Source organism: Diachasma alloeum, unplaced genomic scaffold (assembly GCF_001412515.2).
Source record: "Diachasma alloeum isolate Michigan unplaced genomic scaffold, Dall2.0 Dall_scaffold_00800, whole genome shotgun sequence".
NCBI lineage: Eukaryota > Metazoa > Arthropoda > Insecta > Hymenoptera > Braconidae > Diachasma > Diachasma alloeum.
Genome location: NW_021680930.1, coordinates 68874 through 89872, shown reverse-complemented (window position 1 = coordinate 89872; position 20999 = coordinate 68874). Strand labels below are relative to the sequence as shown.

General features: G+C 38.8%; 2 protein-coding genes across 2 annotated transcripts in view; both read right to left on the bottom strand.

The window, feature by feature from the left end:
- LOC107044780 (odorant receptor 13a) overlaps positions 1 to 20999 on the bottom strand; it is an 87961-nt gene that overhangs the window by 20094 nt on the left and 46868 nt on the right. The gene's annotated exons all lie outside the window — the stretch shown is intronic.
- Positions 8016 to 18293, bottom strand: LOC107044779 (odorant receptor 82a). The gene is made up of 8 exons (XM_015266808.2): positions 18000 to 18293; positions 17714 to 17910; positions 17428 to 17644; positions 9456 to 9571; positions 8953 to 9052; positions 8758 to 8868; positions 8538 to 8693; positions 8016 to 8115 (listed from the first exon to the last, which is right to left on the bottom strand). Exons 1-8 carry the CDS (start codon positions 18291 to 18293, stop codon positions 8065 to 8067), a joined length of 1242 nt encoding a protein of 413 aa, XP_015122294.2. The 3' UTR covers positions 8016 to 8064.

Sequence of the window (20999 nt, the reverse complement as noted above, 5' to 3'; positions counted from 1 at the left end):
AGGTTTCAAATTTAAGGGTCAGAAGGGTCAAAATCTATGGTTCAAAATTTAAGGGTCACTAGGATCAAAATCCAAGGATCATAAGGTCAAAATACAACGATCTGAACATGAGGGTCAAAATCTAAGGCTTCGAATTTGAGGTTCACAAGGGGCAAAACCTGAGTCATAAGGGTCAAAATACAAGGGTCTGAATATCAAAGTCATAATCGAAAGTTAAAAAATTTAGGGTCGCAAGGGTTAAAATTTAAGCGTCATAAGTGTCAAACAATAATTTTTTCAATATAAGGGTAAAATTCTAAGGTTTCAAATTTAAGGGTCAGAAGGGTCAAAATCTATGGTTCAAAATTTAAGGGTCACTAGGATCAAAATCCAAGGATCATAAGGTCAAAATACAACGATCTGAACATGAGGGTCAAAATCTAAGGCTTCGAATTTGAGGTTCACAAGGGGCAAAATCTGAGTCATAAGCGTCAAAATACAAGGGTCTGAATATCAAAGTCAAAATCGAAAGTTAAAAATTTTAGGGTCGCAAGGGTTAAAATTTAAGGGTCATAAGTGTCAAACAATAATTTTCTCAATATAAGGGTAAAATTCTAAGGTTTCAAATTTAAGGGTCAGAAGGGTCAAAATCTAAAGCTCATAAGGGTCCAAACGCATGTATCTGAATATAAGGGTCCAAATCTACGGCTCATAACGGTCCAAACGCATGTGTCTGAATATAAGGGTCAAAATCTAAGGTTCGGAATTTATGGGTCACAATAGTCGAAATCTGAGGATCATAGTCCCCCTCCACCCCATCGCTTCAAAAAGGACAAAAAATATCAATAATAATTATCATTATTATTTGAATCTATAATCCCTTCGCCCGCTCCCTCTCCGCCCCTCCGCTCCAAAAATGAAAAAAAATATCAGTGATAATTATCATTATTATTTGGCTCTATAACCCCCTCGTCCCATCCCTCTCTGCCCCTCCGCTCCAAAAAAGAAAAAAAATATCAATAATAATCATCATTATTATTTGGCTCTAACCCCTTTCGTCCCTTGCCCCACAACCCACTACCCCTAAAATTAGAAAACAATAATTGATATCATTATCTGGCTCTATAACCCTTTCGCCCCCTCCCCTTCCGCCCCTGCGCACCAAAAAGGAAAAAAGAATCAATAATTATTATAATTATTATTTTTCTCTACAACCCCTTCGCGCCCTCCCCCTCTATCCGTCTGCTCCAAGAAAGAAGAAAAATATCAATAATAATTATCATTATTATTTTGCTCTACAACCCCTTCGCCCCCTCCCCCTCCGACGCGCAGTTCCAAAAATTTGAAAAAAAATATCAACAACAATTACTATTATTATTTGCCTCTAATCTCTAATGGTTTATTGGGTTAATGACTATAAAGAATTAATAAACCGTTAATTTAATGATTGTATAAATTTATATGTCGATATAAATTAACAAATGAATCAACTTATCAACTAATTAGTACAATTTCTGATAAGACTCTGAAATGGTCTTACATCAGCGATCTTAATCGGCGCATTGATCTTACATTGGCAGTCGATCTTACACCTCGCGGAACTTAAACTTACCCAGTGATCTTAGAATCAGATCGGATTCCGATCTTATATTTGAGATCTTAAAATTTAAGATCCGAAAGCGGTCTTAACCCCCTTGTCAGACCGATGAACGATCTTAAATTGCGTAAGATCTCACGTTAAGATCGCAAATCGATCTTATTTTAAGACTATTTATCGGTCTTACGATCTGAGATCTTAGTTTCAGACCGGCCGTAAGACCGGACTTTTTGCAGTGTAGGTAAGTGTATTGCTTGACTGACCTGATGGGGTGTCCTTTGTAGAAGAAAGCGTCTTTTTCAGGACCTCTCACTCTCCCAGAGGGGCAGCAGACCATTAATTCGGTTTTGTCGGTGTGAACTATCAGTCCATTCGCTTCGAAATACTCCGGGAGGCATTTTAAGATATATCGGACGTCAGCTAGTGACCTGCCAAGGATGACGGTGTCATCCGCGTAGAGAAGAGCCCTGAGGCTCTTCTCGCCTATGCCCAGTCCTTGGATGTTCTTCCTCTCAAGGAATTGTGTTAAATCTGCGATGTAGGCGATGAACAACAGTGGACTCAATTTGTCCCCTTGCAGGACCCCTTCAGTAATTTCGAATTCCTCCGTGTACTCTGAGCCCAGGCGAACTCGACCTTTGGCATTGGAGTATATGTTGCGGAGTACTCTGAGCAGCTTGCCGCTGACTCCCATGCTGCCGAGCTTTTTCCAGAGTAGGTGGTGAGGGATGCAATCGAAGACTCACCTGAAATCAATAAAAAATACAGTAGATTGCGTTACCCGGTAGTCTTAGCTTGGACTGAACGGCAGTAAAAAGAGAGAATGGTCAAGGCAACTCCTCCCGCGGCGGAAGCCCGCTTGTTCCCCAGGAAGAAGATCATACGAGGTTAACCAGGCGACCGTGTAGGATACCAGTGTACAGCTTGAGGATGTTATTCATGAGGGCAATACCACGGTAGCACAGCGGATCGCCTGGGTCACCCTTCTTGAAGAGCATGGATAAGGTTGCCATGGGCCACAAGGCTGGGACCCTTTCTTTCCTCCAGGCAAGATTCAGCATCTTGGTGATGATTGTGGTCCACTCCGGTGGGAGGGATTTGAGGAACTCCTTTGCGATACCGTCAGGACCAGGAGCTTCGCAACTCTTGCAGTGATTTAGAATGCGACGTACCTCCTCAGCGCTGATATCCCTATCCATAAATGGATCCGTGTTGTCCGGTATTATGAAGTTAGTTGAGGCTCTTGGTGGGTAAACGCGTCTGTAAAAGTGTTCTCAGCTGGACTTGGAGACGCCATTTGGTACGAACGAGGAGGGGCGGGCAGCTTTAACTGTACTCCAGAATTTACTCGAGTTCTTCACGTTAGCCATGCGGGTCTTGAGGCGTCTGAAATGCTCTTTAATTTTCCCCTTACGACACATTCTGAAGTCCCTGACATCTTGGTGGAATAGTGCTACTGAAGCGGGGTCAAAGTTCGATCGTCGTAAGGCTCTCTGTGATCAGAAGAAGAATATCCATGGATTTTCGGAGTGGGGGACAAGCATATGAGTGGGAATTACGTAGAGTGGGAGTATCGGGCAGGGAAAACTTCTGCTAGAAGCCCTATAGCAGCCCCGCTGTCACGCGGGTAGGTTCGAAGGGGGGTTTATGTCCTCCTTGTCCTCAATGTTTGCTTTATGTTTTTTAGTTGATTCATTCGCCCGCTAATTAATATTAAGGGATGAGACAAGGACTGTTCGATGGAGAATCAGATTCCCCATCTATCAACCCCCGTTTCATCCCTTAATCTTTGTAATAAAAAAATTAAAACTGCGATGAAAGTCACGGCGCTATGAGAAACCCAATGGTTTCTCGGCGCAGAGTGCCACCCCAATAATTCGCCCGCTAATTAATAAATCGTTTCTCCGCTCCTAATTAATATTAAGCAATGAAACCAACGCTGTTCGATGGAGAATTAAATTCCCCATCCATCAACCCCCCTTTGATCCCTTAATCTCTGTAATCAAAAAATAAAAACTGCGACGAAGATGCAGACTGCAATGTTTGCGAATCGTCGGCGCAATGCTGAAACCAAACACGGCATCCATCCGGAAGCCAATAATGTCAACTCTTTTAGAATTTTTATCGGCAATGTTCCTGTCATTTTCTTCATTTCGAGTTATTATCTAATCAACTGTATTTCAAATAAAAATTGAACCGCTCACGTCAACAGTCAGGGCTGAACTAAACTTCGTGATCGCCAATTCATATTTAGAGTATTGTATTTTTCAGTTTTCCAAAAATTCAGCTACTTCTTCAGTCATTTAAAGATGGTGAAATTTTGCAATGTACTGAAAATGCAAAATTTGGGGCATATATTACTGGGCACATTCGAAAACGATTCCTAAATCTTCAAGTGTTTTTTCCACGCCAATTGTCGAGATATATAACGTCATACATTCAATTTTTGAATTTCCCAATTTTCGACGATGTGTATGTCAAAAATTGACGTAGAACGATTACGTGAAATTTTGGGAATCGTTTTTGAATGTGCTCACTAATATATGATCCAAATTTTGTATCCTTGGTAGATGGAAAAATTTTCACAATCCATCAGTGACTGAGGAAATATCTGAAGAAACAATTAATCTGAACGATAATGCCGGTGTGACGTATTGAGATCGATTAATACGTCGATTTAGTTAGTAATTATATAATACAATATAATCTCTCTATATTATAAAATTCCAAATCGACTTCTGTTAAGACATGAAATGGTGATAATTGCGGGTCATAAGGGTCATAAGAGTCATGATGGTCAGGAGGGTCATAGAGGTGCTAAGGCTCAAAGGGGTGTTAGGAGTTATAAGGGGCATCATAGAGGGGCTAAGCGTCATAAGGGTCACGAGGGTCATAGAGGTGCTAAGGGACATAATGGTCACGAGGGTCATAGAGGTGCCAAGGGTCATAAAGGTTATAGAGAAGCTAAGGGTCATAAGCGTCACGAGAGTCTCAAGGGTCTCGAGGGTCATAGGGGCCCTAAGGGTCGTAGGGATGCTAAGGGTCATAAGGTTCATACAGGGGCTAAGAGTTATGAGGGCCACGAGGGTCACAGATGTACTAAGGGTATTAAGGGTCACGAAGGGCATAGAGGTACTAAGGGTCATAGGGGTGTTAAGGGTCATAAAGGAGCTAAGAGTCATAAGGGTCACGAGGGTCATAGAGGTGCTAAGGGACATAAGGATCACGAGGGTCAGAGAAGTGCTAAAGGTCATAGGGATGTTAAGTGTCATAAGGGTTATAGAAGGGCTAACGGTCATAAGGGTCACGAGGGTCTCAAAGGTCACGAGGGTCACAGGGGCTCTAAATGTCATAGAGGTACTAAGGATCCCGAGGGTCATAGGAGGGCTAAGGGTGACGAGGGTCTTAGGAGCGCTGAGGGTCACGAGGGTGCTAAGGGTCATAAGGTTCATACAGGGGCTAAGAGTTATGAGGGCCACAACTCATAGGGATGTTAAGTGTCATAAGGGTTATAGAAGGGCTAACGGTCATAAGGGTCACGAGGGTCTCAAAGGTCACGAGGGTCACAGGGGCTCTAAATGTCATAGAGGTACTAAGGATCCCGAGGGTCATAGGAGGGCTAAGGGTGACGAGGGTCTTAGGAGCGCTGAGGGTCACGAGGGTGCTAAGGGTCATAAGGTTCATACAGGGGCTAAGAGTTATGAGGGCCACAACTCATAGGGATGTTAAGTGTCATAAGGGTTATAGAAGGGCTAACGGTCATAAGGGTCACGAGGGTCTCAAAGGTCACGAGGGTCACAGGGGCTCTAAATGTCATAGAGGTACTAAGGATCCCGAGGGTCATAGGAGGGCTAAGGGTGACGAGGGTCTTAGGAGCGCTGAGGGTCACGAGGGTCATAGGAGTGCTAAGGGTCACGAGGGTCATAGGGGTGGTAAGGGTCATATGGGTCATGGGCCATATATCTGCCCATATATGGGTGGATGCCCATATATAAAGGGGTGCCATATATATGTGGGGTGCCCATATATGGGGGGGTGCTAATATATGGGGGGGTGCCCATATATGGGGGGGTACCTATATATATAGGGGGTAGCTTAGTCGGTAAGAGTGCCCGGCGCGTATCTGGAAGACCCGGGTTCGATTCCCGGCTGGGTGAAGCGGAAATTTTTTCTCTCTAAATTCTAATTCTCTTAGAATTTTTTTTTAAATTCGGGTGCTAATATACGGGGGGTGCCTATATATGGGGTGCCCATTTATGGGGGGTGCCCATATATGGGGGGCTACCTATATATGGGGGTGCCCATTTATGGGGGGTGCCTATATATGGGAGTACCCATTTATGGGGGGTGCCCCCATATGGGGGGGAATTATACGTATGTGGCCTCTTATGGTAAATTATGTATAGAGCTATCGGAAAAACCCTCCCGGTCACACCCACTCGGTCACACGAGGAGGGAGGATCGAGCGAAGCGAGCGGGGTGGGGCGAAGCCCCCCTGAGGTTGGCAAGCGGAGCGAGCAGGGGGCGTAGCCCTCTAGTATAATATAATATTATAATGCTGGATGATGGGAACGAGAAATATGATTTCTCTTTCCTGTCATCCAGACACTGCTCAGCAATCCGACGGTGTCATTTGGACACCGTGGTAAGCAGTCCCTCGGTTTTTCAGGAGTCCAGTTCAGAATGATGAACTGTTTGACTGTTTGAGTCTCTGTCAGTGATGACGCGAGACAGTGTTAGTGAAGAAAACCGTGAGACTGCTTAGCTCAGCAAACTGGGGCTTTGCCAAGTTTTGATGACTCTGGAAGCACCAGAGTACGATTAGGAGCAGAGTCGAGCGGACCTCTAGCTCAGGCCTTCAGCCAAAATCGAGTCGAAGTCCCTAGTCCCTTAATCACGCGTATACCAACCCATTAGTAAAACAGTCGTGTAATTTAAACCAACGATTAATATACCATACTTTTACCGACTAAATACGCGAGTGTTTATTTAGAATATCACCAAGTACTTTCCCTTCATACTTTTCCTAACATCACTACGAGTGAGCNAGGGGGTAGCTTAGTCGGTAAGAGTGCCCGGCGCGTATCTGGAAGACCCGGGTTCGATTCCCGGCTGGGTGAAGCGGAAATTTTTTCTCTCTAAATTCTAATTCTCTTAGAATTTTTTTTTAAATTCGGGTGCTAATATACGGGGGGTGCCTATATATGGGGTGCCCATTTATGGGGGGTGCCCATATATGGGGGGCTACCTATATATGGGGGTGCCCATTTATGGGGGGTGCCTATATATGGGAGTACCCATTTATGGGGGGTGCCCCCATATGGGGGGGAATTATACGTATGTGGCCTCTTATGGTAAATTATGTATAGAGCTATCGGAAAAACCCTCCCGGTCACACCCACTCGGTCACACGAGGAGGGAGGATCGAGCGAAGCGAGCGGGGTGGGGCGAAGCCCCCCTGAGGTTGGCAAGCGGAGCGAGCAGGGGGCGTAGCCCTCTAGTATAATATAATATTATAATGCTGGATGATGGGAACGAGAAATATGATTTCTCTTTCCTGTCATCCAGACACTGCTCAGCAATCCGACGGTGTCATTTGGACACCGTGGTAAGCAGTCCCTCGGTTTTTCAGGAGTCCAGTTCAGAATGATGAACTGTTTGACTGTTTGAGTCTCTGTCAGTGATGACGCGAGACAGTGTTAGTGAAGAAAACCGTGAGACTGCTTAGCTCAGCAAACTGGGGCTTTGCCAAGTTTTGATGACTCTGGAAGCACCAGAGTACGATTAGGAGCAGAGTCGAGCGGACCTCTAGCTCAGGCCTTCAGCCAAAATCGAGTCGAAGTCCCTAGTCCCTTAATCACGCGTATACCAACCCATTAGTAAAACAGTCGTGTAATTTAAACCAACGATTAATATACCATACTTTTACCGACTAAATACGCGAGTGTTTATTTAGAATATCACCAAGTACTTTCCCTTCATACTTTTCCTAACATCACTACGAGTGAGCGAATCCCCCGTGAGCTCACCGCCAAAGTTAGCTGTAATTAAGGATTACAGTGCAGGATTACAGTGCAGGAATACGTGTAAAGGTGTAGTGAAAAGGAGATTCCACTCACTGACAGTAATAGCTGGACGGAAAAGGACAACTATTCACTGAGTTTTACCTCCGGATAAAACTCATAACGTCACACCGGATTATTTACTTCAGGGGCTCGGAGATAGTTGAGTGAGAAAAGTAGTCCAGCCACAAAAATCGTTACGAGAGGAAATGTGACTGTAACAAAAGTTCACAGTACACTACTGACCCAGTTAATAATGGGACACGAAGTTGAGCTGATGGCAATGATCACACGTCAATTGTGGAGATCTGGGTAGCAATCCAATTTCCAGAATTGATACCAATCGAATGACTTTTATTCAGGCATTTTTGCTCATTCACAGAATCATTATACAAAAATGGTGTGTTCGAATTTCTGCACCATATTTCAAGTCATGTTCCTCAGAAGTGTGAAAAATCGCATAGCCGCCGTGAAAATCTTGAAAATCGAAAGAATTTCAGGATTAAATTTGATAAATTTCAATACTTGGATGTATTCCGGATTATTGGTCAAGTGCTGTGTGTCTCTTTCTAATACCGGTTCTGTCATGAACAACGGCACATCTCTCTCGCACGGCATACAGTGGAAAGAGATACACACCACAAAGGATACAATAAGCTTTTCACACGTGATGAATATAGCCATATTGTATGTAAAAAAACAAGTGAGCGAGCGATTTTTCCATTTGGGCAGCAATGGTTGAGATATTCAACATTCAAAACTCATTGCATGTCACAGATAATATTATGTGATATTATATTGATTCTGTATGTCGGATATCGTTATATTCACCAAACACGTATTTTGTAATGCCCAGTATTTCTGGCCATTTGGAGAGCAATCTTCAAATGTCTACGAACCACTGTAAGTTGAGGCATATTTAAATAAATAAAGCCATACGCTGTGTATATGTAATCTGGTTCAGTCTGGATCATTATCAATAGAATCAAATTTTTTATTGTTGAATTAAATTCTGTCCACGAACAATTGTAGGCTGCCTGGCGAACCCCAGCAACCTGTTTCAATCGAATTGAATAGATAAATCTCATTAACATTAAAAAGCTTGACAGTTTTCATTACCTCATCATTCAAACGTTGGGCGCAAATACAAAACATCATTGTTTGTGCTGTTATACCAGTCGTCAGTAGTGCATTTTTTCCGGCCATTCCCCATTCATTGTTTGACATCCTCTAAAATGGAAATGGATAATTCGTCTCAAATAAAAACAGTTGAAGTACACAGTATTCATGATTACTTCATGAAAAATAACATACGTATTGTAGGCTATAAAGACAGGTGCAAAGATTCAAACCGTTGACCAATACAGTACCAAACAGTATTGGATTATATATTTTTTCCAATTTGTTGACGTATCTACAATATGCACAGATTGTTACAATGATTGAGAATTGTTCTAGATGAGTCAAGTATTTGGCCTGATTTGTATAAGGACATTGGGTCTACGGCCGAATGATTTTGGGGGGAAGGCGAATATTTCTGGATTATTCAAGTAAGTCAAAGAGTGAGTACCATGAAACTTTACCGTGTCAAGATAAAAATGAATACCGCAAATTTCACAATCGAGACGTTTCATCTTCAATGTGGTCTCGATTACATCAATTGCAAATAACGTTTACAGAGAGAAGAATTGTGAGCTCCTCACGACAATAATGAATCTGATGGCAGTACTCAAAACCATGTGGTTAATGCGTTGATAATGAATAAAAACAGATGAAACTTAACAAATTAAAATCATTCTAAATGTAGTTGTTCTTACTTGAATAACATCAAATAGTCCTGCACGGTTTTCTTCAATCGTTGCACAGCTATTCCTGTATGATGCGAGCCTACCGTTTCATTAGTTGGTATATCCAGCAAGCGATTTGCAAGTACCTGAAAATATATTTATATCAGAAAGTTAATTTAATGATTTTGCCATTAAAGGCACTCATAGGTTAACACTAACTACGTTCGTATCATGAATCCTGAGTGATGTTGAACGCTAGAGAATTCTAAACCTCAATGATTCTCAAAGATTGTCTCAGCGGTTCTTCAGTAATTGACAAAAAACGTGAAAAAACGTCAAAAATGATTTTTTTTTTCACTATTATTCCACTATTTCCTTCAAAGTAATGATGCGATTTGAATTTTTTTGTTTTCAATCGATGCGTGTTAATGCAACTTAGAAATGATTAGTTTATGGAGATGATCGTCTCAGCGATTTGTTACTTATTCGCAGAAAATGTGTGAAAACAAAATATTTAAATGAGCTTTCTTTGAAAATTCAACAATTTTACCGAGAATAATGATGAGATATGATTTTTTTTATACGATCGGTGCATTTACATCACTGCAAAAACTCCGGTCTTATTCGAAGATCGACATGTCCAAATTGTAAGACCCGATTGTCCAAATTTTTATGGAACAGATGGCTATTATTTTAAATTATACCGTAACGATTGTTAGGATGGCGACGAAAGGGAAGAGTTCATCCCGAAGTATGTCTGACACTCATTTTTGGACCCTTATATTTTAACCCTTATATTCTGACCCTTATGGGTTGATCCTCATATTTTGATTTTTACATTTTGACCCTTATATATTGACCCCGATCGTATATCCCTTATATTCTGACCATTGTATTTTGTCCCTTATATTCTGGTCTTTATATTCTGACCCTTGACTTTTGACTCTACTATTTAGAACCTTATATCCCTTATACTCTGATTCGTATATTTTGACGCGTATATTCGGATATTTTGAGCTTTCCATATTGACTCTTATATTTTGACCCTTATGCTCTGACCGTTATATTATGACCTTTGTCTTTGAACCTTTGTATTTTGATTTTTCTATTTCGACCCTTACATACTTTGCTGAAATTGGGTGTGACCCATTATACGGCGAACGAATAACTTCTTCTAACTAATGTGTTTACATTTGTCCCTGTAATTATCCAAAAGATAAAGATCCGTGAGCGTAACCAGGCTTCTCTCCTTGGTTTCTTTGCTCAAGTCCATCTCCCGACTCCATAAACTATATATTTAGTACACTGATTCGAAAGCTTATTAAATAAGCTTCAAATTGACACCTGATTTGTCTAATTCTGACCATTTTTCATTGACTTATGAGAGTTTTAGGAGAAAATTCAATTTTTCGGTTTCACTTGAACAATTCATTTTGGTTGGATTTTTCGATACTTTAAAATAGACTAGGAATAGATAGGAATATTTTTATATCATTTTTAAGGGCATTTTATATTCTTCAAAATGATGTCTGATAAATCTCATTTGATTCAATTTTCATCAAGTTATTGCAGATCGTTTCCATTTTTAACCTTGGGTCGGGTACTGTTGGTCTAAAAACCATTCGTCCAATGACTTTTCCTCCAATGACTTTTCGTTCAAAATGACTTCGTCCAACGATACTATTCGGCCAAAAAACACTTTGTCCAAAATACATTCTGTCCACTATACAAAACGTCCAATGCCTCTGAAACCGGAAGACAGAAAGGGAAAACAAGCAGGGGTTCGAGCCTTTTTGGCCGAAGCCATCTGACCGTTATTTTATGTGTTATAACTCTTTTTCTTTCTTTCATTTCTACCAATTCCATTGGGAGTAAGCTTCCAAATGGGATAGAAGGCATTCGGATAGAAGGTATCGAAATAAATATTTTGAAAAAAAAAATTCAAATCGGTTGCGTAGTTTTTAAGCTATTGCACATAAAAGGTTTTCAGAGAAAGTCGAATACCTTGGAAACTACTACGGAAACTACTACTAATATTATGAGAAAAAGATTCTGTACAAATTTCAAGTTGATATCTCAATGTTTGTACAAGCTAGAGAAAAAACAGACAAACGGAAATATCTCGAAAACTTTGTATGAACGGGTATATATGTTTTGATTGATTCGGATAGAAGGCATCGCAACGAATATTTTGAAAAAAAAATTTGGAATCGGTTGGCTAGCTTCGAAGATATTAGCGAAAAATGATTTAAAAACGAATGGCTTTTGCTCAAAAACTATTTGATTAATCGGGCTGAACTTTTACACAGAGTTAGTCCTTGTTAAGGTCTATAATCTGACAACATTTCAAATTTTATGGAATAAGTTTAGCCAATTAGTTACTCAATTTTCCAAAAATTGACCACCGGAAAGGTGGCGATGGACATTGACACCGACAGACATGGTCGCCAAACTTCGTATTTTTAGGTTTCAGACCATTCTACATCATTTCCAATCAAAATTAGAGAATGTGAAAACAGCACAATTACAATGCTTACATTCGGAACCAAAAATGATTTAAAAACGAATAGCTTTTCCTCAAAAACTATTTGATTAATCGGGCTGAACTTTTGCACAGAGTTAGTCCTTGTTAAGGTCTATAATCTGACAACATTTCAAATTTTTTGGAATAAGTTTAGCCAATTAGTTACTCAATTTTCCAAAAATTGACCACCGGAAAGGTGGCGATGGACATTGATACCGACAGACATGGTCGCCAAACTTCGTATTTTTAGGTTTCAGACCATTCTACATCATTTCCAATCAAAATTAGAGAATGTGAAAACAGCACAATTACAATGCTTACATTCGGAACCAAAAATGATTTAAAAACGAATAGCTTTTCCTCAAAAACTATTTGATTAATCGGGCTGAACTTTTGCACAGAGTTAGTCCTTGTTAAGGTCTATAATCTGACAACATTTCAAATTTTTTGGAATAAGTTTAGCCAATTAGTTACTCAATTTTCCAAAAATTGACCACCGGAAAGGTGGCGATGGACATTGATACCGACAGACATGGTCGCCAAACTTCGTATTTTTAGGTTTCAGACCATTCTACATCATTTCCAATCAAAATTAGAGAATGTGAAAACAGCACAATTACAATGCTTCCATTCGGAAGCAAAACAAGTTGCCCATGAGAATGATCATTTTGAGATTTTTTTCTCTCCTGAATATCCGAACGATTCCCGAAAAGGAATTTTCAAATAGCAACGATAATAAGTCGACATGTTCAGAAAGTATCAAATAAAATAAAAAATTGACTCTTCACGTGATCCTTTGTATTTTTTATTTTTGTTCTTTGACTACGCAAAAAAATGAAAACGAAATCATTCTCTACATGATGTGGGGAGGGGGTGTGGTGGATTTTGTGACGTAATATACAGGGGGATTTCAAGTTTATGACCGTCTTGTGACGGAGGGGAGAGGGAGTCCATAATGCCTTGAAAACGCGACGTAATATATGAATGCTCCTTTAACTACATGACGATCTTCATAAACTACATTACATAAATGAAAATTCTTCAATATTACCATAAATTCTTCATTACACTATAAGAGCAGAAGAGCACACAAGCTCCTGCAAAATAGAACTCTAAACAAGTGTAATATGGCAAGGTCGGGCAATAAGTGGGAGTCAAAACATGATAACAGTCAGACCTTTCAATGATCATAATCGTCACAACGGTAACTACAAATAAGTACTGGCTAGGTTCATTAGGGTCAGGCACTAAAAGGGTCAGAATGGTCAGATAGTAAAAAGGTGAGAAGAGTAAGAAACTCTGAGGGTCACAAGAGTCAGAGGCAATAAGGGTTAGCAACCCTAAGGTCAAACGTCTTAAAAGTTCGGAACATCACAGGTCTGATGAGATAGTTCCATCACAATAATTTGGGACTTAATGCCATACCTCTTCATAATGCCAATACTCAAATGGATTTCTAATGACCCTCATGTCTAATACAGAAAATGTACTGTCCAAAAAACATTTAGCCCTCAACACATTGGGTGGCTACAGCGGGCCCCACTTTTCTCTACTTCGTAGTAGAGAGAATTTTCGAAACACTCGATACATCCAACCTTCAGAACAGCTAAGCTGTCAAAAAAATGAACTCCAAAACATGTGATCATGTAGATTAAACTCTTGAAATGTCTGCAGACATGACCTTCAAGTCCTCTGAACTCATAATGTATGGGCCTCTAGGGCAGGCCTGGACAAAGTGAGCTCTCCGAGCTCACCGAGCTCCCAACCCCAATTAGGCCAATGACCATAAAAAAAGGGGTGCTGTTGTATTGTGTAGGTAGTCGGAGTGGCGAGACCCAATGCTTGGATCAGAGTGGGGGTATCGTTATGTCAGTCAACACGCAAAAAATTTGAATTTTTGAAAGAAAAATATGAATATTTTTCTTGATATATTTTGCATTATTAAAAAATATCAATTGTTCATTTTTTTCTATATCAACTTCCGCATAAAATTCCGTTTAATAAATCACTCCAAATTAAATATTTCGGCAGCAAATGAATTAAAAAACACTAGTGAAAAGATTTTTTAATTTTTGTTAATATTGTTTGAACATTCCCTAAGCAGTATTTAAAAAATTTAATTGTGTTTTCCGCATTTCAGGAATTAAATGTTCAGCAAGTGACAGTCTTACTTAAATTTAAAAGATTTTTTACCTTAAAAAAGTACGAAAACAAGAAATTTGATCATTTCATCTCTTGACTTTTTTTCATTATATCTATCCCACTGTTAAATCTTTGAAAATTCACCCATTTCCAGTTAACCACGAAAATGAATAATTACTGCAGAAAAAAATCAAAATAATTAGCTGCAGAGAGTGACCGAGCAAAGATAATTGAGAAATGATCACAGATGAAAAAATCGAATAAACAATCCTAGTTTTTTATTTTAATGAAATACTATTGGATTCCTATGAAAATTCCATTAGTGTTTGGCCGACCATTATTTGGGATTTGTTCCAATATGAATATTGAAAGAATAAATAGATTCATAGGAAAAATTAACTTAAAAGAATTTGTTCATACAATTTTTTATTTATATGAAATTATGAGATGTCATGCAATTTTCTTATTTTCCCAATATTTCCCGCCATTCCTTCCCATTCCTTAATTTTCTTTCCTTCCAACACTGAGAGAAGAAAATGGTTTCGAAAATTACAAAAAATCTAATCGCTAACGATCAATTAGTTTGCGGCTAGAATTTTTTTCATATTATCAAAACATTTTTTTCTTTTAGTGTTTTCCTGACGGAATACGCCTACCACCTTCCCGTGGTTTCCGTTGAGTAGCTATGAAAAATGCTGGCCAAGAGTGGGCAAAACTTATAAGTTAATCTTTAAATTAATAATTAATTAATTAAATTTTAAAGAACTGACATCTCATATTTTTTTCAATTTTTAATAAAATAATTATTCAATATTAAGGTGACTAAGAAATAATCAATTTCTGGCACCATGATGTTTTAACAATTACCCCCGGTACAACTAAGCGTTTTTCAAGTTAAATTGGTGAAAATTTGTTTGAATTTTTAGGCGGTAATTTTTTTTTAATTTTGAGGGGGAGTGCGTGGCGCTCTCTGTCTTACTGCGCCCCTCTTCGTGCACGCTGCTACCCCCACTCTGACTACGCTGGGCCTCACGCAATTGGGGGATTGTATTCCGAACAATGGGTCTAATAGGGCTTTATGGCCGTGGCTCCCGAGGTTCCGACTTTCCCATCCCTGCTCTAGGGATATGTAAAATTCTATACATCTAAGTCCCAAACGTCTGACACAGAAAGGGCCTAACTCACAGAATGTAAATTCTTCAGATGTCTAATCCACCCGCAGAAAACACGAAGCTTGAAGCTTCTAAACAATACAAATCTCCAGGCCTAAGAATATTCGACCCTCGTTACAACAATTTTCACCATTAAATAATAAAACGTGAAGTTGATTTATTAATTGCGGAGAGCGGGGTAAAATAGATCGTCTTATGATCATGTCTAATCCAAATATATTTGACTAAAAATTAAGGAATTAGGATGACGTGTGTGACGTTTGGTTCCACCCGCCTTCTTCCTCTAGATTTTTGTAGACTTATTGTAGACTTACCCAGGACCGGACATCAACGTACTTCATTTTATTGAAGAATGAAATGAATTGGATTTGGGTGACATCACGAGCACAAACTTAAATTTTGAAAGAGAAAATCAACCCTCAAAACATGGCCCCGTAGAGCTGATGAAGCATGAAAACATCTCAATCTCAACACATTCAATCCTTGAAGCGTATGAGTCTCAAGGCTTTCAATTATTGAAAAGTCAAATGTGTAGTTGATTTACCAACATATTCTTCCACAGGCTAACCCAGTAGTGAGAATGACTGTATATTTCGTCTTGCTGAAGAAGAACACCTGAGTGTTGGATAACACGAGCATAAGCGATGGGTTTTGGAACGAAAACTTACCTTCAGAACATCTTGCCCATTGAAGCTCAATGAACTATAGAAACCCCTGATCCTTGGAAAATTCTAGATATTTGTCTGCATCACAACTATGACAGTATTTTATTAACTATTACTCTCACCTTGCCTGAAGTGAGTTTTCGTCTGGATCATCTGCATCTAACTGCTGGACTTTCGAAATAAAGAACACCATGCTACAAAACATATTGGAAACACTCATGTACACTTGAAAAATATATAAAACTGAATGCATGCTTTGACCTGGTACATTTTGCCTCCTGTGTAGTTACACGTCTATGAAAATTTATTTTATTGTAAAGTATGGGTCCTTTCAATATTAACTGACTTTATTAAAAGAATTTGGAGCGCAATAAATAAATGATAAAAAAAAAGATATAAAAAGAAATGACACGCTTGGAGGTTAATAACGAAGATAAAAAAATGACAGGACAGAAGATGATCGTACATGAAATTGAATGACAGGGAGGAGAAGAACAAATACGCAACTATATGAAATTTTATATTTTAGATGTATGGGATTGGTACCAGCTGCGTTTCCTTCGCGAACCCTGGGTAATGTTAATCGTTAGTAGAGATTGATATTAACATCTTACCATGAGCTGCTGAATTTAATCATGAATACCTTAATTATTCAATTGTTTTTCAATCATCATGTTAAGACGGGAAAATTCCGTTGAGAATACCTGCACATGTATATGAGTATCCATAATATTAAATGTGAAGTCTCTCAAGCAGTTTATTTCGATTCCCTGAAGTGAGGACTGGAAATAAACGGCTTAAACGGGATCAAATGGCCATTAGAGGTCTAAAATGGTATAACACGAAAGGACTCATGGTAATAAATTATGCTCACTATTGTACATGAGTAAAAATCCCGGAAAACTCATAGACTCCTCAACTATCGGTGGCAACGTCGATGGAGTCTTCAAACAATGGTACGACACCAACGAAATATGTCTACAAAGAATGAATCTCCAAAAGTTAGTCTTAAATAAAGATAACGGACTCATTTGATTGACATTGGTATACAGTCATATCGAACGAAGTACAATTTGGATATGTCCAAAATCGAGAGAGATAGGAAACATGCTGCTAAATGATTGAAAGGTGATCTATAGAATTGCTTATTTCATATTTGATTCAGAAATTATGATAAAAATTTGAAATACTTCGTGGAAACATTTAATTTTTCATTGTTATTAGAGTAATCATTAATTTTGGCTCTGTGGGTACCCCCAGATAGGAATTGAGAGATGGGCAGAGATAGAATGCATTGACTTCCATGGATTGCCAAATAAAACCCTTGCCTAGAGGTAATTAATTGAAATTTTTTTGCGAGCAAACAACGCTTGAGGTTTCTCGAGTTATATTCAATTTCTCCTAATGAATTTCCAAATACGTCAGGGAGATCGCTGTTTTTCAATAAATTAGTTTACAAGGGGTATAGTCGTGAAAATGGGAGGAACAAAAAACATCACTTGAAAGTGAATCGCCAAGTGTGTTGTGAACTGAGCAAAAAGTCCATCAACTGCTGTCCAGTAAAGAATCAAGAAGTAGATTCCAATTGCTTCTAAAATAATGCAGCAGAAAAAGGAGTGAGGTGTAGATAATGTGAATGGATACTCAGCCGGATAAGCAGTCTGTGAATAATCGAAGGTGTCATTGGTTCCAGATAATTTGAACCGAAGATATACCCTTGAAAACAAAATTGTCTCATTATGCGATAACAACTCTGGCCTCCACGAAGCTCACTATTCAACTTACAGACATGGACGTAATACATATGCCGTGAAAATTGCCGCAACGACTGCACCATACCAAATCCTGAACAAACGCATTGACTTAGCGTCTTCCACCATTCTGTCTGTTATCGTATTTTGGGATACTTCATCGTTCCAACGAAGGTGGAATACTTTTATGAAGTGGTAAAATTCATGCCGATAAACCCATAAACGAAAGCCCTAGATATTTCCAAAGCCAAAATTGTTGTCAATATTTGTTTGCTGCGAATTTACCAATTACGTGCATATTATTATCAACTTGGAGGTACTTTGTATATTCCCAAGGAACAGCAGAGAGCAGCTGCAAGAACTTCAATGGCATATAAAGACTTTTTTCGCGTTTCTATGAATACACTACGGAAGTCACTCATTAATCCGAAAAATAATCCACCTACTCCAAAGATGAAAGGAATCGTTTCCCAAAAATAGAAACTTGGTTCGGCATTTTTGAAAAGACCACCCATCGAATACAACCCTAAACATTGCAAAATTAGAATGTCACCACCGAGGTAGTATTCAAAACGCAAATGTGGTGCTTTCGAGTCTCCTGGTAACTTCGACATTCTTACAATGTTCCTTGCAGTCTGCCAGAACTGGCCTGTTGTTAAACTCTGTATCACCCATAAGGTGGGTTCCGAGGGTGGGGGGGGAGAGGGGGTGAGGCCGGTCGATGTAATGATTCTTCAATTTATGATGAGATGATGCGAATTCGCAAAATTGATGGATATAATGAAGAGGAATCATCATACATTGTTGAAGTATTCGGAGAATGTTCGTGAAGGGAAGCCCAGACATATAGGGTATAGAAGTGGTATAATTTGCATATCAATGGGAAGAATACAGATCGGATTTCGGAGAAGCGCATGAGTTATCGATTGAGTGGTGGTATAGTACATTAGAGTACAAGGGCGCAAATTTCGTTTTCGACGAATGTGAAGTTTACAGGCCGAGCCGAAGGCGAGGTCTGTATTCACATTCGTTGAAAACGAAGTTTATGCCCGAGTGGTCTATACTATATTATGCCACATCGTGCAGAAGTCGAGTTTGAAGCACGCTGCGCAAAGCGCAGCGTGCGATAAACTCGACTTATTACACGGCGTGCCATAAAAAGAATGTACGTCTCTTGAAAGTATACTTCATATTGTTATGTTATAGTATACTGCAACGTTGTACTGAAGTTATCACAAAATATTATCTGTGAGTATTTCAAGGTATCATCTGTATGGCTGTAATATGCGCACTAATTGTTAAGAAGATATATATGGATCAATCTACCGAATCTCTTAGGTGCATTCAATCTCGAAATTGTTGATTTTTATCTAGTCTACAGACTATTTATGTTCGTAGCACTTCGTATTTCTTTAATATGAGAGTTTCCATGCTCCGGTGAATAGTTCAGCATGCTTTTACAATGTCACCGAAAAACAGTTGTATTCTTCGCGAAGAAATTGACTATTGTTTAAAACCAGTGCATGGAATGTATAGGAAATCACTTCGGAAATTTTATAAAACCATTTTCATAATTTGAAAACTAATAATGAATTAGTAATCATTAAAGAATTATTTGACCATTCACTTTGAAAACATTGATGAAAATCGATATTCTTGTTCATTTCCATGTTTCGTTCAATTATATTAGAATTGTATTAGATCATGGGAAATTAGAAAAATCAGTACAGCATACTAATGCATCGTCAACGGGCAACCAGATTCAAAAAAGTTCAAATGCAAAAGTTATCACAAAAATCTGATAACCTGAAAATTTATTCATTTATTTTATTTATTTATTTCGTACACCTGTCCCACAGAGATATCCCTATAGTAGGGGAGAGTTACATAAGTACAGGCTTCATATTTAAGTTGTATTGTGTATAGATATTCGTTTAAACATTTAATCGGCGAGAAGTAAGCATAGGTGAAATAATTGTTTTAACCATTTCTAACTCAAGAGCACATTCCTTAATAGCTACAATTAAATTCTCATTAATAAAATTAACCGAATCATTAACAAAATCAATAGAAACTTTGGGTGACATTAACATACCCCGGTAGAAATCATTAGCTTTACCTAAATCCCATTTAAGATATTTTGTTTTTTTAACTGGTGTAGTTATCGGATGATTATTATTTACAGCTTGTCTGAATGTGACTGTAATCGGAAAATAATCCGACAGAGTCACTGTTTGGTCTACAATAAGATTGTCAATTAAATGCACATCATCATAACATACCCACACTAAGTCAATTACACTCGTTCCATTGGCCGAAATGAATGTGTTCTTTCCCGGATAGTCCCCTTCGACTATCCCATATTGCTCATATAAATATTTAATATTCATTGCTTACTTAAATATTTATATGCGTAATATGAAATCTATCAACCACTTTTTTTGGAAAGTACTCGGACGATAATGGCAACATACCCTTGTTCCCATTAATTGTCATAATTTTCTCAAACTCCAAACTCTACCTACCAGCTAATCGGAACTTAACGGGCAAAGACAGAAACATCATTAACGCCGATTCATTTTTTATTACCCAGTCGGAAATAATCGGACTGTTTTACCAGGGTAATACCCCGGAGATATGGTATCCATAGGGTTAAGGATGCCAAGTGGGTCAAGTGCGCAACTAAATTGATCATTTTTTTCAAAAACCTTGCATAATAAATTGCGTTAACTTGATTAATTCATCTCGCCAATTTATATTCAAATTGAGTTGGAATGTAATACATGTAAAATTTTCTTCTCATTTTTTCGACCAAAAAATATTTGTTTTATTGACTAAATGGTGATATCCGGTGAGAATCGTGGCAATCAGGGGGGTGACACTACAGCATTCTGCCTTTAGATATTCCCGTTCCATTAAGGCCCGTCTTTCAGATTTTTTTTTTCTATTTTTTCCCTAGATTCCCCCCATTTCCCTAGATTATTTTCCATCTTACGCCTATACTGATTAGGATCGATACAACGCGTGATAAAATATGACCTTGGACTCAAATGAAAGTTCATTAGCGTCGCCATGTTAGAAATTAGGTCTCAAAGAGATGTAAGATGTGATAAGGTCATAATTATGCGAATAATGCGGAGCTCATAATACCCTAGATGCCCCCCTTGAGAGTGTGTCTCACGCGTTCAATATGGCGGACAAATTATACAAATGGAAAAACACTAATTATAATTTCCACAAACACCAAGCACACTTGAAAAGTGATTTCTGACATGTGAACCATTATTCTTATTTTTTTTCATCACTTTTCACCCCGATTA